The following is a 22,363-nucleotide window of genomic DNA, read 5'->3' on the forward strand; positions in this document are numbered from 1 at the left end:
CTGCACCACAGGAGACCTTCCCGAGCACCCTCTCTGATCTTTCTGCTTTCTCACTTGAGCAAGGCTCTCCTCCAGCCAAAGAGACTGCATTTCGGGATACAAATGCAAGTGGCAGGAGCCCCAGTGCTCTCCAGTCACAGCTCAATGCCTGCATCTGCATAGGATGTTTGGGCTGTCCCATTCTTCCTTTGGTTTTGCCTGCAAACGCCATTGCCCCTTCTGCCTCAAACAGAAGTACCAAAGCTGGCCAAAACCAGACCAGTGGGACATATTCCAAAGGCACTGTGGTCTGGAGAGGATGAATGAAGAAGATCCTTCCCCACTTTCACACCATGCCAAAAAAATGTGTCACTTTTCACTTTTAAGAAGCAACAGACAATTCAGAAGGAATTCTCGAGTTTATTCACAGAGTGAGAAGGAAGGGAATCTTCAAGGTGAGTTGTGGTTTCAGAAACTTTATTAATTTCCAATCCCACTTTGCAGTCCTAGTAGACAATCCCACTCTAACTCTAATCCTAACCTGAACCCTAATCCTAATCCTAATCCTAATCCTAATCCTAATCCTAATCCTAATCCTAATCCTAATCCTAATCCTAGTCCTAACCTACAATCGTACTCTAAACTGGTGGTGAAATAAATGGTCCTGCTGTGATTGTCACATTCTTGTCTCCTTCCTCTTCTTCACTGAAACAATCAGTGGCACCAGGCTGGACGCAGGCTCAGCAAATGTTACAAATGGATGCTGCCCAAAGGGAAAAAAACCAAATCAACAAAAAACAATGAACCGCGACTTTCCAAGATCAGTGCTTCACAGGATTCCTCTGGCACTTAGAAGGATGCAGGAAGAGGACCAATGGGACCATCTGCACCTCCCTCTTTATGTGCAGGACCTTGCCATCATAGGCAAACCTGGCCCAGAATCCCACTCATCCATTTACGAGGTGTCTTCATCTTGCTGAGATTTTTGCCCTGCCAGTGCTCTAGAAATGGTGCTTTCTGTCCTTGGAGTTTTTTTCTTTTCAGGAAACTCCAAAGCCTTACATTGGTCCCTGTCTTTAAAAGACAGGCACTGTGCTAATTCCCACCGGGAGACAGAGCAGTGTCTACCTTTCCATGCCCTGTCCCTCGCGTGCTGGATGCCACCTTCCTTCCCAGCAGAGCCAGCCCAGTGGCACTGGGCCCTGCAGTTCCCTCTGTGCCACACAACCTGGCAGTAACCCTGGCACAGTTCCCATCTGCTTGAGCGTGCCAGGCAGCAGATGGGGCTGGGACAAGTCCCTCCCAGCTGTCCCTGTTTGCGTGGCAGAAACCTCTAAGGGTGGGCTGGGGGGCACAAACCAGGGCCCCTCAGAGGCTCACAGTGAGCCCCCCACAGCCCCTCCTGCCCACAGCCAAATCTCTGACTGCTCAGCTGGGACTGGCTTCCTTGGGTTCCTCCACCACCATTTCATGTCTCTGTACCCTGCATTGCTCTGCTTCAATTCTTTTGCCATTAGATAAAACTGAACACCCCACCAAATTACAAAAGAGGGCGACAGAAACAGTCAGAGGACAGAGCACCTCTCCTCTGAGAGACCTGGAGTTATTCAGCCTGGAGGAAAACAGGCCCCAGGGAGAATTCATTGCTATGTTCCAGCATTTTAAAGGGGATTCTCAAGAAGTAAGAGACGCCTTATTTAAGAGGGTCAGTTGCAATAGGACATGGGATAGTATTTATAATATATAATGGGGATCAAGTCAGATTAGGTCTAAGGAAGATCTCGTTTACTTGGAGCATGGTGCAACCCTGGCACAGGTTACCCTTAGAGCTGGTAGGTGCCCCATTCCTGGGCAGGGATAGGGCAACCATTCCAGGGCAGGTGGGAAGGGGCTCTGAGCAACCTGATCTCTTTAAAGATGTCCCTGCTCATTGCAGGACACTTGCAACAGAGAACCTATACAGGGTCCTGCCAGCCCAGCCCAGTCTAGGATTCTTTACTGTTTTAATTTGAATAGCACCAAAATTGGAGGTGAGGAGGAAGGGGGCTCATCTGATATCTTGGACTTCAGTGGTGGAGGAGCCCATCCCTCAGACCCTGTTTCACCTGCAACCCCTTCACATTTTACCTCTAGGAGCTCCTTGGCAGACCAGCGCCTCTCCTCATCTGTATGCAGGCAGCAGCTCAGGAAGGCATGCAGGCAAGGCAAGAATTGGTTGGGCTGCTGCAGCTCTGGTGTCCCTTGTATGGCTCTCAGGACTTTAGGCTGGGGAAAAAGGAAACATGAGGCTCCACCTGCTCCTTTCACATCTGCAACTGCTTTCCCAGATCCCATTGATTAAGCCCCACTCTGCAGTGGCAGTTTCTGCCCTGGCAGATACCCAGAGATGACTTTCCTTTACCAACCAAAAACCCAAACCCCAGTGCAGCCACAGCTTCTCCAATATTCAGCACATCTTGCCTTGGCAGCTGATTTCATTGACTGACCTAGTTAGTGGGAACCACATCACCAAAACCACATTTCCTTCCCTGAGGATTCACACCAGCTTGAGAGGCTTTTTGGAAGAGGGACTTTGCTATACTAACTCTACTATTTCAAAGGATTAGTACATGAAAAGTATCTCTGCAGTGCTTGTTGGTCCCTTAAGCACAGCTGCCATAAAACAAAACTCATCGAGATTCTTGTCCTCTTCTAGAAAACAGTGGTAATTGAAGGAAAGAAAGGAAATCCACCAGGTATTCCTCAGGTAAGGAAACAAACATTTAGAGCCTCATATTCAACACAGACACATTAAGATGCATGCACAAATATATTGAGATGAAAATGCCTGGTGGGTGCACAGGAGCCACCTGCAGCTCTGTCTCTCGGCTACAAGTTTTAGCTTCTTTATGTGACAAAAGGAAACCTTTTCATGGTCAAATCTGAAGGAGAACTGTCATTCCTATGGTCATCCTCTGCTCATTTGGATATTCACGTCAATGCATTAAAGGTGTGCCCATTAGCAGAAAGTGTCAGGTGAGAAATGGGAGGTTTGGCAGGATCTCCATGACCCCAGGCTGTGGCTTGGTCTCCATAAAAATGCCCATCACAATGCTAACAGCTCTGTGCTGGTGGCACTGAAAGAGATGGTGACCAAAGAGGCTTTGTTATTATTCTCTTCAACCCAGAGGAAAATTTCCAAGTCTCAAAATGCAACCACACTCCCCTTGAGTAGAAATAATTGTGGCAGCTTTCTTTCCTTTTCTCACACCACCAGAGGTCACAAAGGAGGTTTTATCCTGTCCCTCTGCAGCTGTGCTCAGCCACTGGCCATGGTGGGGAGCTGGAGTCCTCACTGTCATTAGAACTGTGCAGGCCAGGGATGGCCCTGCTCCGGTGGTAAAGGAACACAGCACCAGTGTCAACTGCCCACGTTGGATCCCAGCACAGGCACCTGCCTGCAAGCTCATCAACTTGTTAAAGTACCAAGAAACAGCCAAGAGTTTGGCATACAATTCTAACTGCAGTCAGAGAAAAACACATCCTAAACTTATCCAGGCCCACACACATGATAAGCTTATAAGACCCACAGGATTTGGAAAAGATGCTACAGTATAGAGGAAATATGATGTGCTGTGGTTCCAAAAGGAAAAAGAAAGCAGAACGACTTGGGCATTGCTTTGTTGGTTGTTTCTTTTTCTCTTTTCCTTTTCCTATAACATTTCAGCTGGGAAGACTCAATGTCCATTTCAAAAGATTTTTATCACACATCCAACCGTTGCACTGAAAACTTCCTGTCCTTAAGAGACAGAGCACCAACAGGGTTCAAAAAGCAAATGAGAAAGGTCAGGCATGGCTGGAGGCCAAAATGGCAGGTTTCTGAACTGCCACGTCCCCTTCTGATGCAACCAAAGCTACAGCAGATGCTGCTGTGCTGCAGGGACATTTTTAGAAGGGGACCTTGGTGGAAGTGGTGCCAGCAAATGGCAATGGGATTTTGTCCAATGGTACACAGAACATGGGACAGGTGAGAAAGACAGTGGGATCAGTGAGTATTTGCACTTTACCAAGACAGAAGTTTCATTCCAGTAACAAACTTCTCGTTCCACCATTTCGACGGCCACGATTCCCAAGGACCATATGTCCGCTTTGGGGCCATATGGTTGACCTGTCACCACTTCAGGTGCTATCCACCCAGGAGTGCTGGCCCCAGAGCTCTGTCTACTCTGCTCAGGGGTGAGCTGAGCAAAGAGGTCAAAGTCAGCTGTGGAGAAAACAACAAACCATGAAAGCCAGCTCTAATTAGGAAACCAAGCAAAAAAATTCCCCACTCTCAGTCTAAGAATGCACTGTGTCATCTGTTGAAAATCAGTCTCTGCTCTATTTCCTCAGGCCTTTAGCCAAGAAAATATGGAATTGGCCACTTCAAAAAACCCCCTCATTTTTTACACCACCTCCAGCAGTGGCCTTTATTTTCCTGAAGCTTTAGACTTGTAACTCCCTTGCTCTGGAAGGGGACACACACAGACCAACACCAGTCTTGACTTCTTGTGGTTTCTTGTCATACCTCTGTGCATGTTGCAACCATGTCATCAGCTCACAGAGGGTGTCCCTGCACTGCCACCAGCACCATTTTTGGGGAGCTGGCTGTCACTCAAAGCTGCCCCACACCCACATCCCGGGAATGCTGCACCTGACCAAGAATATACTGACCCAGCTTGACAGAGCCGTCGGTTTTGAGAAGGATGTTGCAGCTCTTCAGATCTCGGTGGATCACGTTGTTCAAGTGAAGAAAATCCAGTCCTTGCAGGCACTGAGAGAGAAAACAGAAACAAGAGGGCAAAAATGAATGATTTCATCACACAAGAAAGGAAACAGCTCTAAAAGATTCCCTCTCCAGGTGGATGGGGAGTAATGGCAGAACACAGTGCCACTGAGAGGAAGAGCTTGCTTCTCCAACACTTGCAGAGCAGGACCTTTCTAAGGACAGGCATGCCAGCTTTTGAAAGAGCAGCAGCACCTGCTGTTGTAGGCTGTCCCCTGCAAACCAGCCAGGATGACTCCTGCTGCAGTGGACGTGCTCTCTCCAAACAAGGGTTTTCCAAGAAAGAAAAAGTCCCTCCCTCTGGTATGGAGCAGATCACTTTTGGGTGGGAGGCTGCATGATAAAGGTTTTCTTGCTGGCATCAGCACAGACTTGGAAGTATCACATCAGTCACCTTCCTGAAGCAAACACTGTTTTGTCTGAGTACTGTCCTTTTCAGTTAAGGACTCTGAGAAATGAGTCTCTTTCCTTGCCATTAGTTTCAAATCCTGCCACCAGCACCTTTGCTTTTACAGGCAAGAAATGCAATGCAGAAAGCCTTGAGATAAATGTTTAGAGAGGCAAGGTGGAGAACAGCAAATACAAATACAAGAGAAAGAGTGAGAATACAACAGAAGAAGGTAAGAGTATGGGAACAGAGTACAGTGAGTGCAGGGGCAGTGGCAGGCATTTCACCTGAGATGCTTTTGCTTGCCCATAGCATACCAGCAACACAGAAACAGAGCTTGGCACAGGAAATCACTCCAGTTCCAAGCCCGTTTCCCAGACAATCCTGCCCTAGCCCTTGGAAGCACAGGTGGGATCCCTGACCTCCCGACTGATGGTTGCAATCTGTCCTTCAGACACGTAAGTCTCATTGATGATGTCACTCAGAGTGCCTCCATCCATGTACTCCATAATCATCCAGAGCTGCCAGTCCACAAGGTAGCTGAAAGAAACAAACAAGGGTGTGGAGATAAACATGCATGGCTAGGTTGCAGATTGGAAACAGCAACGGTTGTTTCTGGGTGCCTTTGTGATGAGGACAGAATAAAAGGAATAGACATTCCCTCTTGGCTGTGCATTGTTTGCAATCTGCGCTGTCTCAAGGAGAAAGGCACAGCTGTGGAAAAGGAGACGTCTTAGATGGGGAACAAGTGAAACGTGCAGTTTAGTAACAGCCCAGATAAAAAACCTGTCACACATGGTGTTTCTGGAAATAAACACCTATTCGTCCTGGCATACACAGTAATGGAAAAGGCATAAGCATCCAAGGGAAATCCTCTCTAGGATGGTTTATCAGAACTTAAAAGGTGCTGAGAAAAATTTGAAAAAATCAAGCCTCCAAACAAAGTGGAGGCAGTGAACTTCGAGGGTATTGAATTAGTAAAATAGGGCTGATCCAGGTTTTTGAAAAATTTTCAAACTGCGTTTGTCAGGGTGGATTAATGCAGACAAAATGCACTCTCTTCCCATCCACTGGTGATAAGTAGAGAAATAATAATTAACCAATAATTATCAGCTCTATTTTCTGCCAGTGACCAAAGTGGGTTTTTAACTTTGTGTGCTTGCAGCATGTAAACAAACATTGCTGGGATAACATAACAATCACTCACCTCTTTAAATAATTCACAATGTTTCGGTGCTTATTAATTTTCATGACTGTAAGTTGATTAAAGGTCCCTTCCTTTTGGATCAGTCTTTGAAGATTTATTTTCTTTATGGCCACCTAAAATGACGTTGAAAATCGGTAACATTAAAAGCTGGTGGCATGAGAACAATTTCTCACATGGAGCGAGTGATTTTGGAATGACACAGCCAAACTGTGCCAACTGCCTTGTGATTAGACATCAGAATGGGAAATGACATTCCAACAGCCCATTTCTTTGCTCCCTTACGGGCCAGTTACAGGACATATGGGGCCAATGACATTTTGCCTTGACCATTTGGTAACAGTGGTGTCTCAACTATCACCCACAAAGCTCTGACCACAATCTCTGCTGCTTTGTTTGAGATTCAGAAGAAGTAATCCATGCCTGAATACTCTGTGGATACATCTTGGGCTATGGGCAGGGCTTAGGGCTTTTAAGGACGCCTTGCCAATCTCTCCCTCTGTGCAGTTCCCAAGTGCAGCTCTGCAGGTGGCTAAGGAACTACCAGTAACTTTCAGATGTATTTGCTGGCAGCCAGAAATGAGAATTCAGGACTCTGAAGCTGTAGCCCCAAAGAGCAGTGAGGTGCTCTAAGGCACCACCTTTGTTTTAGCAATGGAGAGCGAGTGAGCGCGTCCTTCTCTGAAAGGAACCGCTGCCCTCCGTGCCTTCCTTCCGACAGCTGAGGAGGACAAAGTCCCAAATGTATTTCATGGGCTGGCACCAGTCTGTGCTTCTTGTGCCTTTTCAGCACAGCTCTGCCCAAAGCTCCAGCCACAGCTCACACCAGAGGGAAAAGCCCTCGAGTGCAGCAGAGTCTGCAGTGGCTGCTGACATTTACCTGTCTTCCTGTGGCAGTGTCGAGTCCTTTACAAACATCTCCAAAAGTCCTAGAAACAAAACAGAAGCAGAGAAAGGAGAAGCCATTTAGATCTTGCAGTGAAAGCCAGCCCACACAGGAGATCTGTGCTGTCAATGCCTAAGACCTGCAGGACACTGGAAGCATGGAGATGTCTTTGACAATGCCTTCTGAGCACGCTTAGAAATTCTGATCAGCACTGACAATCTAAGCCCAGTGCCTGAACACATTTGCAGCTTGTCTGACTTCACACTGGATACCTATTCCACCGGCAAAACACCTGATGCATAGTTTTGTAAAATTAACATTGCTTGCACTCACCCACTGCCAATGTTTTCCAGTTCAATGTATTTTATGATAGGATTTTCCATCTTCACCATTCTTCCTGAGGGAAACAAAATGCAAGATGCTCATTTTAAAGCAGAGATCCCACCTTCTAGGAGATACAAAAGGCAGTGCCACTGTCTGGGGCTCTGAGCCCTCCCTTTGTGGACAGCTGGCTAACAACAGGAACAGGAACTAGAACAACAAGAAAAGAACAGCAGGTGCGCAGCATAAGTGGCTGGCACAGAGACTGATTTCTAGCATCCTTTGAAGTGAGAGACCTCTTGACAGCAGACACACAGGGGAGCACAGGGAGATACATTCAGAGGAGACTGAGGCCAGAAGAGAATACCTACCAAGGCAAGTAAGTTTGTCATCTAGAAACATTAAGGAGAGCTGAAACTAACAGTGCCTTTGTTTTCTTGGGAATAAACACTGTGAGATTTATAAAAGGTGTCCTACTTGCTAAGATAAATGCACCTGGACATCTAGAATCAATTCCTCTGAACAGATGCCAAGTTCAGAACAGGAGGAATATTGCCAAGTGTTCCCATCTTTTCCACCTTGCAGCAGCTTCCCAGAAGAATGCCTCTGCATTTGTAAACCAGAGCAGCTCATGCTAGAACCAATCCCGACGGGGCTTTCAGCATCAGGACCCTCACCCTTTATGAGCAGGCTGAGGTCAAAGACGCCCTTGCCCATGCCCCGGGTGAAGAACCATGCCGCTTCTCTTCACCCTGACAGCGTGGATCAGTCGCTCCCATTGCACTCGCCCTCTCAGCACCACACACGTCCCTGTCTTCCCAACTCGGCACGGCAGGCACAGGCACAGAGGACAGCAGTGCTCCTCAGGCGTCCCTGTGACACAGAGAGCTGCCCAGAGGAGATGCTGACCCTCCTGTGAGTCCAGGCCGTGTGTCACAGAAGCTGGCCCAGAGAAGGGGCTGCTGCCTCAGGCAGCTCTGCGCTGCAGCAGCCGGGCAGCAGCGGGACCCTCCCAGCTAAGGAAGGCTCCAGCCTCTGCAGTCCCACAGCCCTCAGGGGCAGGGCAGCAACCACAACAAGGCCGGCAAAGCCCAAGCAGGAGCACTGACAGGCACTGATGGGAAGAAACCAGAGTGAGCCTGAGCCCCGTCCAAGCTGTTGCCCCCATTCAGGACACAACAGGATGGGCTTTGAGATCAGCCACACCGAGGCACAGATCAGTGCCCTTTTTTGTCCCAACAGGTGATGGTAGACACAGAATCCACTGGGCTCTCTTCTCATCCTACCAGGTCTTATCTGATAGCACAGCACTGGCAGCTGTTATGGGCAAGAAGGAGATTAATTGGGTTGTGCTGCAGAATCACAAAGGGCTTGATGTGTTCTCCTAGAGACTGATCTCAGCAGGGCTTCTGCAAATGCTTAGGACTCAAGCAGTCACAGCCTTCTGCTGATCCAGGAACAATCCCCGCTTCTGCCTTTGGCAGAGAGGGAAACCCAGGCAAACTCCAGCCAGTCTAAGCTGCCCTCAGAGGCAGCAGGAATACCCAGAGCTCTCTCTTGCTGCCTCGGAGCACTGCCAGCTCACTGTCACTTCTGTGACAGTAAACTGAGAACCCTTTGGTACAGATATGCTGACATGTGCACACGTGCACACTGTCCCTCAGATAAGAAAGATACAAGACGTACTCTGTTGCTCCAGGGAGTCATCCGCCATCTCTTGTTGCTGAGCAGCAGCTGGGTCAGCACGGGAGGTGAACCAAGTGCTCGAGCTCCACGTCTTTGGCTGGGGAGCAAAGGCTCCTTGGGACGGTGCTGCTGCTGCTGTAGCAGGTTCAGTAGGTTCAGCGTCCGTGTAGATCTGAGACAAGAAATGAGTTTATGTCAGGAAGGTGTGGCAGAGATTGCCGTGAAATGCAAGAGAGATTGCCATTTGAAATGCAAGCCCTTAGGAAGCTGCTGTCAGCCACATGCAGAGCTCTTCAACTGGATTGCTTTGGATGTCCACTTGTGAAACGAATGGTCAAAACAGAAGGCTGGTTTTACTGGAGTTCATAGTCAGTTTCTTGTTCTAAAGGATGACTGCAGCAACAACCGCTCCACTTCCTCCCGAGGACTCCTTTCCCCCTCTTAGGTCTGCAGATACATTTGCAGCTCCTCATTCTAATGTTCTACTTCCTGCCATGAAATTCTCTTTTTCTGCACCTTTCTCGGGACATGCTTATCCTGCAGCATCTCTGGATGGTACAATTCCTGGGCCTCATGCCCACCTCGGGGCTCTTGGTTGCCCGTCATTTGCTGGAACTCTCTGCAGGCTGCCAGGTAGGATGGTGACACTTCCACCTCAAGTCAAACAGAACAAAGCAGTCAGAGACTACAGCTTGTCCCCATCAGGCAGGAATCATCGACTGGGAAGAAAGTAAAGAAAAGGAGAGGAGCAGATTCACAAGGGATGCAGACAGCTTGTAGCCCATATTCCAAATCTATGTGAGTGACCATGTTCACCTGCAAAAACACCTCAAGAAACAAGGTCACCTGGAAGAAGCCAGTAGGAGTTCATTCGGATGACTGCTGGCTAAATGGCCAAAGGAGTAATGCCACTGTCTAGAGCATCAGCTGAGATTCAGCAGACCAGGAAGGGTCCTTCAGAGCAGCTCTGATAGGGGCCTCATCAGGATGGCACTCAGAGGCATCATCCCACCCCCCGCTGCTCTGCAGAGGAAAAGCAAGGAGGGCAGAAACCACCCGCTGCGTGACTGCAGTGGCTATTGCTACTCACTTGCTTTCCTAGAGCCTTTTTCTCCGGAAGGAAGTACTTAATTTTCTCTTTGATGATTTTAATTTTTTCGTCTTCCCTCTTCTCCCTTGCCTTGATCGTAGCCTCAGTTCCCTGCAGCCGTGCCTGCATCTGTTCATCAGTGTCCTGTAAACAACAACGGAAAGGACTCTGTTTTATGAGCAGAGTGGCTGCCATTCCTTCATTTACCTGGTTTTGTTGATTGCCCCTCTGCAGATCCTTCTCCTCTTGGATGTCTTCATTCCTCCTCTTTGCTGCCATAATGTCGCTCTGAGCTTCATGCAGCTCCGCTTCTGGCTCTGCCTTGCTGTTCTGTACACACAAATGCAGAGCAAGTGATGGCACAAGAGGTGCCATCAGGCTCCGCTTTTCCCCCTTTTAGCCTCAAAATCACATTTGTTTAGCCACTTCTTTCTGCTTCCCTACCCAGCTCTGCTTCCACTGTAACCATCCTGTCCTGGTGCTGATCTCTGCAGATTCCAAGGCTCTGTGCTTCCAGTGCCTGTGGGACTCCTGGCCTCCTCAGTCCCAAGAGCTCTGGTTTATGCCCCTCTTCCTGCCCTTCCCGCTGTCACCTGGCCAGTCAGGCTTACCTCATTCTCCTGTGCCTCTTCCACCTGCTGCCCGAGCTGCTCTTCCTCCTCTTGGGCTGGGAACAGCTCTCCCTGAGTCTGGCATGGCATCTCAGATAAGGCAGTGTGCTCCTGCTCTTTCTCTAGAAGCACCTGCACAGAAAGCAAGAGAAGATGTGTTTCAACTTCCCATATGACCTTTGTGGGCCAAGACTCCAAGACTGCTGGGCTCACATGTTCCCAAAGCACTGTGCTGCTGCTCTCCTGGGTCATTCTCTGTTCCCCTCTGAGGGGAGGCACAGATTCCAAAGTGACCCTGGCACTACAATCAGGGGCCATCTGGGACTGAAGCTCCAACAGCGTCTCAGGCAGCTGACACGGAAGGTGTGGCATTTCTCAGGGGTCTGGTGAGAGCCTCCCTCTGCTTCTGCCATGTCCTGTTTGTCTTTCAGTAGTGACTGACACCCCGCCCTGTCCCACAGCTCCATCCTGGCTTTGCAGGCGGCTTCTTGTGTGAGCTCACTCCTTGTGGGAGACACTTGTGGAGTTCACGTTCTTTTCAGGCCTGCATCAGCATTCCTCCTTCCGGACATTCACACTCTTGTTAGAAAACCTGGTCATTCAGGAGATAAGGATGCATGCAAAGATCTCTGATGGAAGTCAGACAACCTCTATCCATCTCAGTAGATGGAGGGGGACCAAGGTGTTTCTTCTCCTTCTTTTGTCAACTGAGAATTCTGACCAGCCCTAACAGAGTCTCTCCTAAGGCCCCATTAACAAATGCACTTACACAGCCCTGGGGATGCCAGTGAAGGAAACCATGTGTCATGTAATGCATGTATGAGCAAAGTTACCAGACCCCAACTACAGCATGGGATAGTTCCACTCCCTTAGGACACACAAAAATTTAAAGGATAAAAAGAAGACTTCAGGTCAGAAAAGGCTGGAGAAGGAAAACATGAGGGGAAAAAAACAACCATCTGTGGAGGGTGAAACATCTCTGCCTGCTCAGGATCAGTCAATGGAACTTGTCTCTTCTCCTCTCCTGAACGGATGCCTTTAGGTGAGCTTTGCATCTTCAACGGCTTTGGGCAGAGCCAGGAAGACTCAAATAGATAGAGAGATAGACAGATCCCACTTTTATAATCTCTCTTTACTGTATTGTGGTATTTACATTTTTTGAACAGATATATATGGAGAACAGGAGAGAGATATAATTCTCTCGCCTAGGTGTTTTTTAAGGGAAGGTAGTGAGAAACTTAGAGAAGAAAACAATTATTATGTCTACTTGCTGTTCTTGTTGTTTAGTATACGTAGAATGTGTTATAGTGATTGCTTACTGAAAGTGATTTGTTAATTGGATTTTAGTGATAGTTGTTTAGATTGATTAGCTAATTAGATAAAAGCTGTGTCATGACTGTCTGGAGACAGTCACGAGTTTTTCTTTAGTATCTTTTAAGTATAATATCTCCTTGAGATTAGTTTTATATAGTACTAGTGTAACATAACATAGCTTCATAAAGCATTTGATTAAACTTCTAAATCCTAGAGTCAAAGCTCATTTTGTGCCACGTGGCGGTCACCCTGAATCAATACTGTCCTTTCTGTCACTACATACATCAACACTCGGTAGCAGTGCCCCAATCAGCAGCCATCCTGAACTTGCTCTCCTGTTGCTTCAGTAACCCACACTCTTGGGGAATCTGGAGCATGTGGGTCCTTATGGAATGCAATCAGACCCAGAGCATTGCACTGGGAACTGCACTCTTTGTACATCTGTGCTCGGGCAAGTTCTTCTCTTGGACTCGACCACACTGACGGTGCTGAAGTGGCTGGGAATCAGAAATGCAGCCCAGCCCTTCCCAGCTCCTGTGATCTCTGAGGAGCAGCTGGAATGCAAGGGCATTGATTTCCTGCTCAATTCCCAAACACAGCCCACACTGATTCCCTGGGCTGCCAAAAGACACAGGAGCCGTTAACCTGAAAGTGATGTGTAAGCCCTACTGGCTGGTCTGGCACCAGAACAGCTTGTTCTGCACCAACATCCCTGCCCCAAACTATGTGTTCTTGTGCAAAAATACTGCATCTTCCAGAACTGCCTCCTTGCAAAATAAAATTCTAGCAGAACTTCTGCCAATGCTGGAAAAAGGCAGGAAAGATTAAGAAAAAGCTCCCTTGCTCCCTGGAGAAGGAGAAATTACACAAGGCTTCTCCTTCTAGCAAAAAACCAAACAAATAAACAAACAAAATATGAAAATGTTACCCACTCCAGTGTCTAAAGCACTTAGATGCAGTGAAGGGATGTTTGGCAGGGACACAGCCCTTGTGGTGAGATCGGATCTATGGATCTATGGCAGGGATTGATGGAAGTCTGCCTGAAGGTCCCTCGAGAGCCTCCCATTGTCCAGGCTAAAGCTCCCTCAGCACCTCCTCACTGGCCTTGTGCTGCACCCCTTGCCCGAGAGCTCCCCTGTCCTTCTGTGCACACGCTGCAGCCCCTCCATGCCTTTCTGCTTCCCAGGGCCCACAGCTGCACAGAGCACTCCAGCTGTGGCCGCAGCGCTGCCCAGCACAGGGCCACGCTCACTGCCCTGCTCCTGCTGCCCCACTGCTGCTGGCACAGCCACCATGCCCTTGGCCTTCCTGGGCCCCCGGCCACACGCTGTCTCATTTTCAGGTGCTCAAGGCCGCCAGCCCTGTGTCCTTTTGGCCCACGCAGCTCCCCAGCCACAAAGGTGCCCACTTCCCCTGAAATACTGCAGGCACCATTGCTCGATGGCCTTTCTCTTCCGAACAACACAAGACAGCAGTCAAAGACTTGCAGCTTTATCCCCACTCCAGGCTCCAAGGCACTTGCCAAAGCTGCAGACTGCACCAAAATATGCACCAACAGAAACTGGCCGCTTCTGCTTTTGGCCTCACAAGAAGGCTTCACAACTCCCCACTTTGTTTCTTTGGCCACGCGGGACAGGAATGGCGCCCACAGTTGCATGGACAACACAATCCTCCCCTTGCAGCTTATCAAAAGCCAAAAGACAGCTGGCCCAAAACACACTGTACAAGTGAAGAACTACTCAAGGAAAGTGCAGACCGCTTTCACAAGCCCAACACACCATTCCAAAGAGGGAAAACAAACAAACCAAGGCCTGGCACCTCCAGCACTCCCTCCTTTGACCTTGGCCATAGCACTGCAGAAGCCAAGAGAGAGAACTTCCCTGAGCCAAGCAGCCAGATGCTCTCCCAGTGGCACCAGCCCTTTGCTGCTTTAACATGACAGCTCAAAGGCCAAGTTCTGTGGTTGCTGTCTGGAGGGAATCCCTAGCTCCTGGTAGGACTCCAGTACCCAGCATCCTCAGCCTGCAACAGCAAAGTGCTGGCTGCTCCAAGACTTGCAGCTCTGCCTTGCACTAAAGACAGCACCACACACAAATGGAACTTACAGGTTCTGAGTTTTGTGGTGTCACCACTGATGGAGGCTGGCGGTCTTCTACCTCACTTTGCTCCTCGTTGGCTTCTTCTCCAGGAGCAGCGGGAGCCAGGGGAGAGATGGCTCTTGGTTCTGTCATCTGTGGCAAGAGAGAAGCATGAGGGACAGGCTGTTACCTACCATGCAGAACCTCATTTCTTTTCACATTTTCTAAGGAGAAATCAAAACACTTCATAGCAACATAGGTGTTCTAAGTCACAGCCACCAAATTAAAATGGGCCAATTCAACAGCACTCTAGATGGATATGAAGTTGATTTTCCTCCCTGGCTGCTATCAGCAAGCAAGGTTGTTTTGGCAAAACAGAGCTTTTAGTGCTTGAAAGCACTGAAATGGAAAACTAGGAAAGCGACAGCAATGCCTTGGCTACTGCTGCTGCAGATGTAGAAAACTCAAACTGGATCACAATCCCATCCAGGGCTGCAAAAGTGCAGGAAACGTTGTGCAGAAGCATCTTTGCTTGCTGGAAAAAGAGGAAAATGAACAGGCCTTCTCTTCCTAGCAAACCAAGGAACCAACAAAGCACAAGATGGCAGTGTCACCCACTCCAGCGTCTAAAGCCCTTGGATGCAGTGAGGGGATGTTTGGCAGTGAAACAGCCCTTGTGCTGAGCACGGTCATTCAGGGATTGATGGAAGTCTGCCTGAAGGTCCCTCGAGAGCCTCCCATTGTCCAGGCTAAAGCTCCCTCAGCACCTCCTCACTGGCCTTGTGCTGCACCCCTTGCCTGAGAGCTCCCCTGTCCTTCTGTGCACACGCTGCAGCCCCTCCATGCCTTTCTGCTTCCCAGGGCCCACAGCTGCACAGAGCACTCCAGCTGTGGCCGCAGCGCTGCCCAGCACAGGGCCACGCTCACTGCCCTGCTCCTGCTGCCCCACTGCTGCTGGCACAGCCACCATGCCCTTGGCCTTCCTGGGCCCCCGGCCACACGCTGTCTCATTTTCAGGTGCTCAAGGCCGCCAGCCCTGTGTCCTTTTGGCCCACGCAGCTTCCCAGCCACAAAGGTGCCCATTTCACTTCAAACACAGCATCCACCGTTTCAAGGTGTACATCCTGGTTTTAGCATTACAAGACAGCAGTCAAGGACTTGCAGCTTTGCTCCCACTCTAGGCTCCAATGCAGTTTTTAAAACCGACTACACAATAGAAGGTATCAACAGACACATGCAGCATCTGGTTTTTGCCTCAGAAGAAGGGTTCAGAACTACTCACTTTGTTTCTTTTGCCGCACTAGATAAGAATGGCCCCCCACAGCTTCATGGACAACACACAGAATCACAGAATCACAGAATTTCTAGGTTGGAAGAGACCTTTAAGATCATCAAGTCCAACCCATGTTCTAACACCTCAACTAGATCATGGCACCAAGTGCCACATACAGTCTTTTTTTAAACACATCGAGGGATGGTGACTCCACCACCTCCCTGGGTAGATGATTTCAGTATTTGGCCACTCTTTCTATGAAAAACTTCCTCCTTAATTCTAGCCCGTATCTCCCTTGGTGCAGCCTGAGACTGTGTCGTCTTGTTCTGCCTGTTGTTTCCCAGAGAAAGAGTCATCTCATTGCAGCTTATCAAAGGCCAAAAACCAGGCAGACTTCTGAGCACTTCTCTGCTCTGCTACTGGCTGCTCCTCCTGAAGAGGCAAAAGAGCTACCTGGCAACAAAGGCACCAAAATCCCTGACTTCAAGCAGCAACTCTACATCCCCAGTATGTCTCTGAAATACTCCCAAGTAAGTACACCCAAGAAGTTTGTGAGGACAAAGCACCACAAAGAGCTTGTGTGGTCAGATCAACATTTTCTTGTGCCTGCAGCTACTTGGCCAATCTGTGCAGGCGGACAGGTCTCTCCACGCCACAGTGTCCCCTGTGTATGCGACAAGGCTGTGCACAGTGAGCTGAGCACAGTGTCTTTGGCATGCTCCCTGCTCTGGGATCAGGGAACCTTCATGCTTCAGGCTGGCCCCTATCAAAGTGCCAGGAAGCTGGTGCCTAAACATGACAGATCAAAGCCCATTTTCCAGCTGTAACAGGCTGGGGCAATCACTAGGTCCTGGCAGGACTCCAGCCCTCAGCATCCTCAGCCAGCAACAGCAAGTGCCAGCTGGTCACAAACTTGCAGCTCTGCCTTGCACTAAAGACAGCAGCACACACAACTGGCACTTACTGGCTCAGAATGTTCAGGTTGTGGTGTGACCACAGCTGGAGGCTGGCGCTCATCCACCTCATTTGCCTCCTCTTCGGTCTCCTCTCCATGAGCAGAGGGAGCCAGAGGAGAGACTGCTGTTGATTCTGTGATCTGTGGGTAGACAGCAGTGTGACGGACAGAAAGATACCTATAATTTAGAACCTTATTTCTATTCAGCACTTTATTCTATTCAGCTCTATTTCTACAACCAGCTGTACTAAGGACAAATCAGAAACTTTGATAACAATGGGATTCTAAGTCACTGCAACTAAATATAAATGGGCTAATTCAACAGAATTGCTAATAGTTCTGAATTAGACATTACGCCCTGACTACTATCAAGAGGCAACATTCTCACTGCAAAATGAGCTTTTCATTCCTTGGAAGTTCTGAAATGGAAAATTAGGAAATAGCCAGTGATGCCTTTGTTATTGCTGCTGCAGACATGGAAATGGATTTTCTTTCAGCCTACTCAGCTGGCCCTCTACACTCTACTGCCACAGGCCAAGCTTGCAGCTTGCTCTACAATTCTTAAGCACCAGGAACATGAAATATTCCTTTCTCACTCACCTCAGGATCAGCACCTCTGAATACACGGATCAAGTGATCTGGAGTGGGCAAGGGAAAAGGAACAAGTGCTGTGAGAAAACTGCCTGGGCTGCTGAATCCCACAGAAGAGGTCAACCCAAACAGAGAGCATTTTTCATTATCAACATCCCTCCACATGACATAGTTCTTTCACACAACCAGCAAGAGATCAGGACAATAATCTTGGTTGTGTCTACACTTCAGCTTTTTCAGCCAGTAAATGAATACAAACATGACCAAGAAAATGCAAATTGTTCTTCAACACTCAATGCTTCTATTTTGTCCAACAGATAAAGCAGCTTTTGCTCTCTTTTCTTTCAGGTACTTTTTTAAAAGAAGAAGTTGCATGCACTAATTCCCATTAAGTTGCTGGAAACAGTCACCCAGAAAAGCTTCCCCAAAATCCCCCTGAGCTGTGGCAGTTCTATTGTGAAACAGCACAGCAGCAGCTCCAGGGCTCAGGAGCAGACACTCACTGCTTTGGCGTTTGCACTTCACTGCTAAGGGAATCACTCTTTTAGCACTCAGTCAAGGGTCAAAATAGACAGTCAAATCCTTTCATTACCAACTTCAGAATAAAAGAAGCTTTCCCTCAGTTCTGGGGAGAACTACAAAGTTTTTAGAAGGCCTTCTGAGAAGGCCTCCCAGTCTGCATTTTGGAAGTTGTCCTGCTTGATCCAGCAAACTGAGGAAATGACAGACACCCCCTTTTTAGCTGAATGTCTTGACAGGAGCTTTACCAAACCAGTGGCATCCTAGTGCTCTTTCTCTTTCAGAATCAACTCAGTCACTGAGAAAGTGCAGGAAGACATGCAAAAGCCAGGTTAGCTTACACCCCAACCTAAATAGAGTTGAAACCTCTACTTACTTGCCAGACTAGTCATGTAATAGGCAGAATAAACTGTGCCACCCATTGTGCAAACTGCTCCAGCAAGTTGTTCCATCACTGTAGCAAGTTTATACCAGTCTAGAAAAATGAAAACTCTTGTAAGTGTGCAGCTACACACTCACAAAGGCCGCAGTCAGGAGGATGCTCCTGATCTGAACAAGCCCTAGGGCTGCTCTGGCACTGAGGCCTTCCGTGCAACAAGGCAACCTTCTGATGTCACTACGACAATTGGCGACCATGCCCTGATATCACAAAGCAAAGTATGACAAAGCAAAGTATGACAAAGCAAAGCATCACAAAGCATGTTAGTCTGTGAGTTTATGCAAAGCAATAATCAACCTTCCCTACAGCAAACACAACATGGCCTCGGAAGTTCTCCTCTGACACAAAGCAGCACAAACTCCCCCCATGGGCCAAACCCTGTTGTTCAAGGGATCCAAGAGTAATTCCAAGAGTGCCCCAAGCACCTACAGAGCGTACCCCAACTGAGCCCTCAGATGGGACCCAAACAAAGGAAACCAGGCGAAGAAAATGGCCCAAAGCCTTGTACAGAACCAGGAGAGAAAGCACTATTGGTACAGCAGCTGAAGTAATTCCTAACAAATCACCCCATATATCTGCATATTCATTGGATGTTTCCAGGGCTGCGCTGTATATACATCTCTTCCTCTGCTCTGCCTTTATTCCCTTTTGGCAGCAGTCAAACTGGCAGCATCTGCCCACCAGCAGCAGCTGCTCCAAGCTGGGAACACAACTGGCAGTGCTGATCTCCAGAGGCTTCTGTGTCCCAGGGGAAGCCAAGGCAGGAGTGGGTTGAACGGTGCTGGCGCTGCTGCTGCTCTGTGCCAGAGAGCCCCGGCTGGGCAGGGCACGGTGCCCACTGCGCTGGGGCTCTTTCTCCTGCCACAACTGGGCACACCTGGGAACAAGGCATGGCAACTTGTGGGCAAACCAAGGGGTTTCTGGGGATGCACTGCTCTGCACACACCCAGGACACCTGCAGCACAGAATTTTAACCTCAAAAAGGTAAATCAGAGGGAAACAGCTGGAAAAGTTTTCATTTGGACCATTCTTATCTGCTGAACAGAAGTCTTCAAAATGAACATTACCAAGCAGGGCCCGATCCCTGGTGCCAGCTCAGGATTAGAAAGGAGACAATACTTGATTTCAGCACCGGATGTGTGGGGAATCACTTCCCTAATATGTGCACACCCAGCAATCTCACTTACTAGTTTGTCTTCATGGATCTAAGACATTTTCAATACTGAAACTCACAGGCTAAACATTACCCCAAATTATTTGATTTACTGACTTGTAGTTATTGACTTATTGATACCTAAATCACTTCTCAGAATTTACTGACATGAGAATAGGAGTGTCCTGTAGCTCCATTCCAGTTTCTGTAACAGGTTCAGGAGGAGACCCATGCCCAAAATGACCCAGGACAAAACTGAACTTCCAAAGCAAATTGATTCTATTAGTTGTGCTAGCAAATAATACACAGCAACCCCTGGATTCCTAAAAATCTGCGGAGCAGGAGAAGGAGGTGGAGCATGGTGCTCGGCAGCAGGGGAGGGTAGGCAGTGCTCTTTCAGGACATCCCCTGGATGAAAATGGTGTGCATCTCATCCTTCTCACCCTTCCAGCTCAGAACCAGGCCTTATACCTCCTGCTCAGGAGTGGAATTTCCCAGTTACAGTATTGGCTCACACATGATTGGCGTGTGAGATGAGGCCAATGAATCAAGGATTTAAAAGAACTTGGAGAGTTAAAATTTCAGCCAGATTTAGTTGAGCAGAAAGAGTATAGCAAGAAGAGAAGAAATAATAAGGAATAGTTATTGTTTTGCAGGTAAGGTAGTCGAGGGAAGGGTAATATATCACTTGCTTGTCTTTACTATGTTTAAAGAAGGAGGATGGGATGCGGATTTCTTTGTGACAAAGAAGAGGACCAGAGCCTGCACCTGGGCCCCGAAACTTCAGCTATAGGCAAGAAGTGCAAAAGCCTGCCATCAGGTCATGAGTAAAGAGGTCAAATTGAGGAAGACGTCTTGGCCTTCATCAGAAGGACACCATTCCCCGCTTTAAAACCCACCAACCCATTTGAAGTGAAAGACTGAAGAAAGCAAAGGAACTTTGGACTCAATTATAATACATTTTAGTACAGAGGGGGGTACGCAGTGTTACCTAATGAATATGTGTTAGGTTTTTTGGGAATTCTATGAATGTGTACTCATTTTAGATGAGTAGAGAGCCAGTGATTCTTCAGACATGCCTTTAGGAGACAACTCCTCCCGTGCTTGGCGCTGTAATAAACACACCACCTTCTAACTTCAGCTGTGGTGAGTTCTATTCCACATCTCATTTGGTGACCGCGGCAGGAACGCTTCTCTGCTCCAGCGAGAACAACCGCGCTGTGGACGTCTCTGGGCGCTGCCAGGACATTCCTTTCGTGGAGGCACCTCCGCTCTGGGCTGTTCCTCGTGGGGGCCAGACAAGACTGCTGGGACTGTGAAGAAGGGGAATGTTTAACTCTGTATAAAGTAACCCGTAAGGCAAACGCAGGGGAAGGGCCGTTCCTAAGTCACACAGAGATGTCCTGCGCACAACGTACGCCTGTACAGTTTGGGTTTGGGTCTGGCTGCCGGCAGAAAGGATTTGCTGTGTCAATAAGGACCTGCTAGCAATTCTGGGGGTGAATTGAACAAATGCTGTTTTATTGCTGCAATTTTTTGTCTGTGTGGTAATTGTGGTTGTGTTTTGTGTGTGTGAATGTTTGAGGGAGATGGTGTGGGTGGATGCTGTTGTGATTTATGGTGTGTGTTGTGTTGAGAAAAGCGAGCACTCTGTCCCCTCATAAAGAGATACTCCTTTCCCGGTGAGCTTGTGTGTATGGACTTTGTAGTTGCAGGGCTTGGTACTCCCTGTGACACCTGGTGCCTGGGTATACAGGGGGGTTGAGTGGTTTTTACTCCCTCATTGTGATCATTTGGGACTCTATGGTTGTGTTTGGGGAGATTTTAGGATTTTGATTGAAACAAGTGCAACAATTTATGCAGAAAACTACAGTGTGGTGATTTATGTATGTTGAACGATGGTAGTTCCTTTCTACCACCCGCCCTCCCCCAGGGTTACAAATCTCCTGCCACGAGGTGGACGCTCTCTTTCCTCTCCTGGACATCCTCTTTTCTCTCCTGGATGCTCCCTTTCTCTCCTGGAGTTGTTCTCCATTAAAGCTGTGGGAATTTGGTCCCGAGAAGAAAGAGCGCCTCTCGTCTTTTGCTTTTGTCCCTGTCAGTGTCACTGGGGTCCAGAGCTCGCCAAACTGATCCCCCACGAGGCAAAAACCGACAAATGGCCCCACATGCAGAGCTCAAAAATTGGCGACATTTCTGATGGACTGGAGTGTTTGCCACACTTTTGGAATTCCCTATTCCCACACAGGTCAGGCAATTGTTGAAAGGGTGCACCACACTCTATAACCCATTCTAGGTCAACAAAAGGAGGAGTGGCCCAAGCAACACCTCTGATAAGGTAGAGCAAAGCTTTAGATGTCTTTATATTTTGAATAGCTCATTTGCAGGACGTAATCCTCCCAATTTTTAGGCACTTTTAAAACAGCACACAAGCAAAATTGTAAGAAAATCCTCCAGTTTTGATTAGAAACCTTGAGTTAGGACATATTGAAGGACCATTTGCACTAATCACTTGGGGCAAAGGGTATGCTTGTATTTATTTGCACAGGTGCCAGACTTAAATGTGTTCCCGCGAAGGACGTAAAACCATCTCATACACAAGAGCGCACCGACAATTCCACCAGCAGGGAGAAACTATGGTTCATGCCAGACGTTTCCTGTTCAACCTGTGAAAGCTAAAATTCTTGAGTATGATTGTTGATTTTTGGACTGTGAAAATGGTTTGTATCATAGAGGTCTTTCAGGAAAAGCACGGTGTCCGTTTTGTTCAAAAGAATTGTAAGATATCCAAATTTGTAAAAACTGAAGGTCAGAGGGACATTTTAGTGCCCTATAGTTGGCCAGTCCCTAACCAAGTGTTAAAAGATTTGCTTGAGAACTGAAAGAGATGGGGAAGCTTTTGCCAAAAAGCAGCTGAACAGAAACATGGAGTTTGATCAAATGATATACTGGCGCTTGTTGGTTTGATCAAATGATATACTGGTTTTGCTTGCTTGCTTTTGCAGCGCATATATGCCTGTAGATCAACGATAAATGAATGTTTACCTTGCTTTAGCCAAGTCAGCAGGCTCA

At 48.1% G+C, this 22,363-nt stretch overlaps 1 protein-coding gene across 1 annotated transcript; it reads right to left on the reverse strand.

Annotated features, from left to right (window-relative positions):
- Nucleotides 1-655: 655 nt before the first annotated feature.
- On the reverse strand, nucleotides 656-18,151 carry LOC135441332 (serine/threonine-protein kinase PAK 3-like). Its single transcript, XM_064700876.1, has 11 exons — nucleotides 18,076-18,151; nucleotides 17,190-17,227; nucleotides 16,599-16,730; nucleotides 10,952-11,101; nucleotides 10,359-10,688; nucleotides 6,379-6,491; nucleotides 5,594-5,711; nucleotides 4,672-4,771; nucleotides 4,026-4,222; nucleotides 2,107-2,244; nucleotides 656-742 (listed from the first exon to the last, which is right to left on the reverse strand). The coding sequence occupies exons 1-11, from the start codon at nucleotides 18,149-18,151 to the stop codon at nucleotides 656-658; spliced, it is 1,479 nt and encodes a 492-aa protein (XP_064556946.1).
- Between the last annotated feature and the right edge of the window lie 4,212 nt (nucleotides 18,152-22,363).

The sequence above is a fragment of the Zonotrichia leucophrys genome, unplaced genomic scaffold (assembly GCF_028769735.1).
Source record: "Zonotrichia leucophrys gambelii isolate GWCS_2022_RI unplaced genomic scaffold, RI_Zleu_2.0 Scaffold_245_77583, whole genome shotgun sequence".
Taxonomy (NCBI): Eukaryota; Metazoa; Chordata; class Aves; order Passeriformes; family Passerellidae; genus Zonotrichia; species Zonotrichia leucophrys.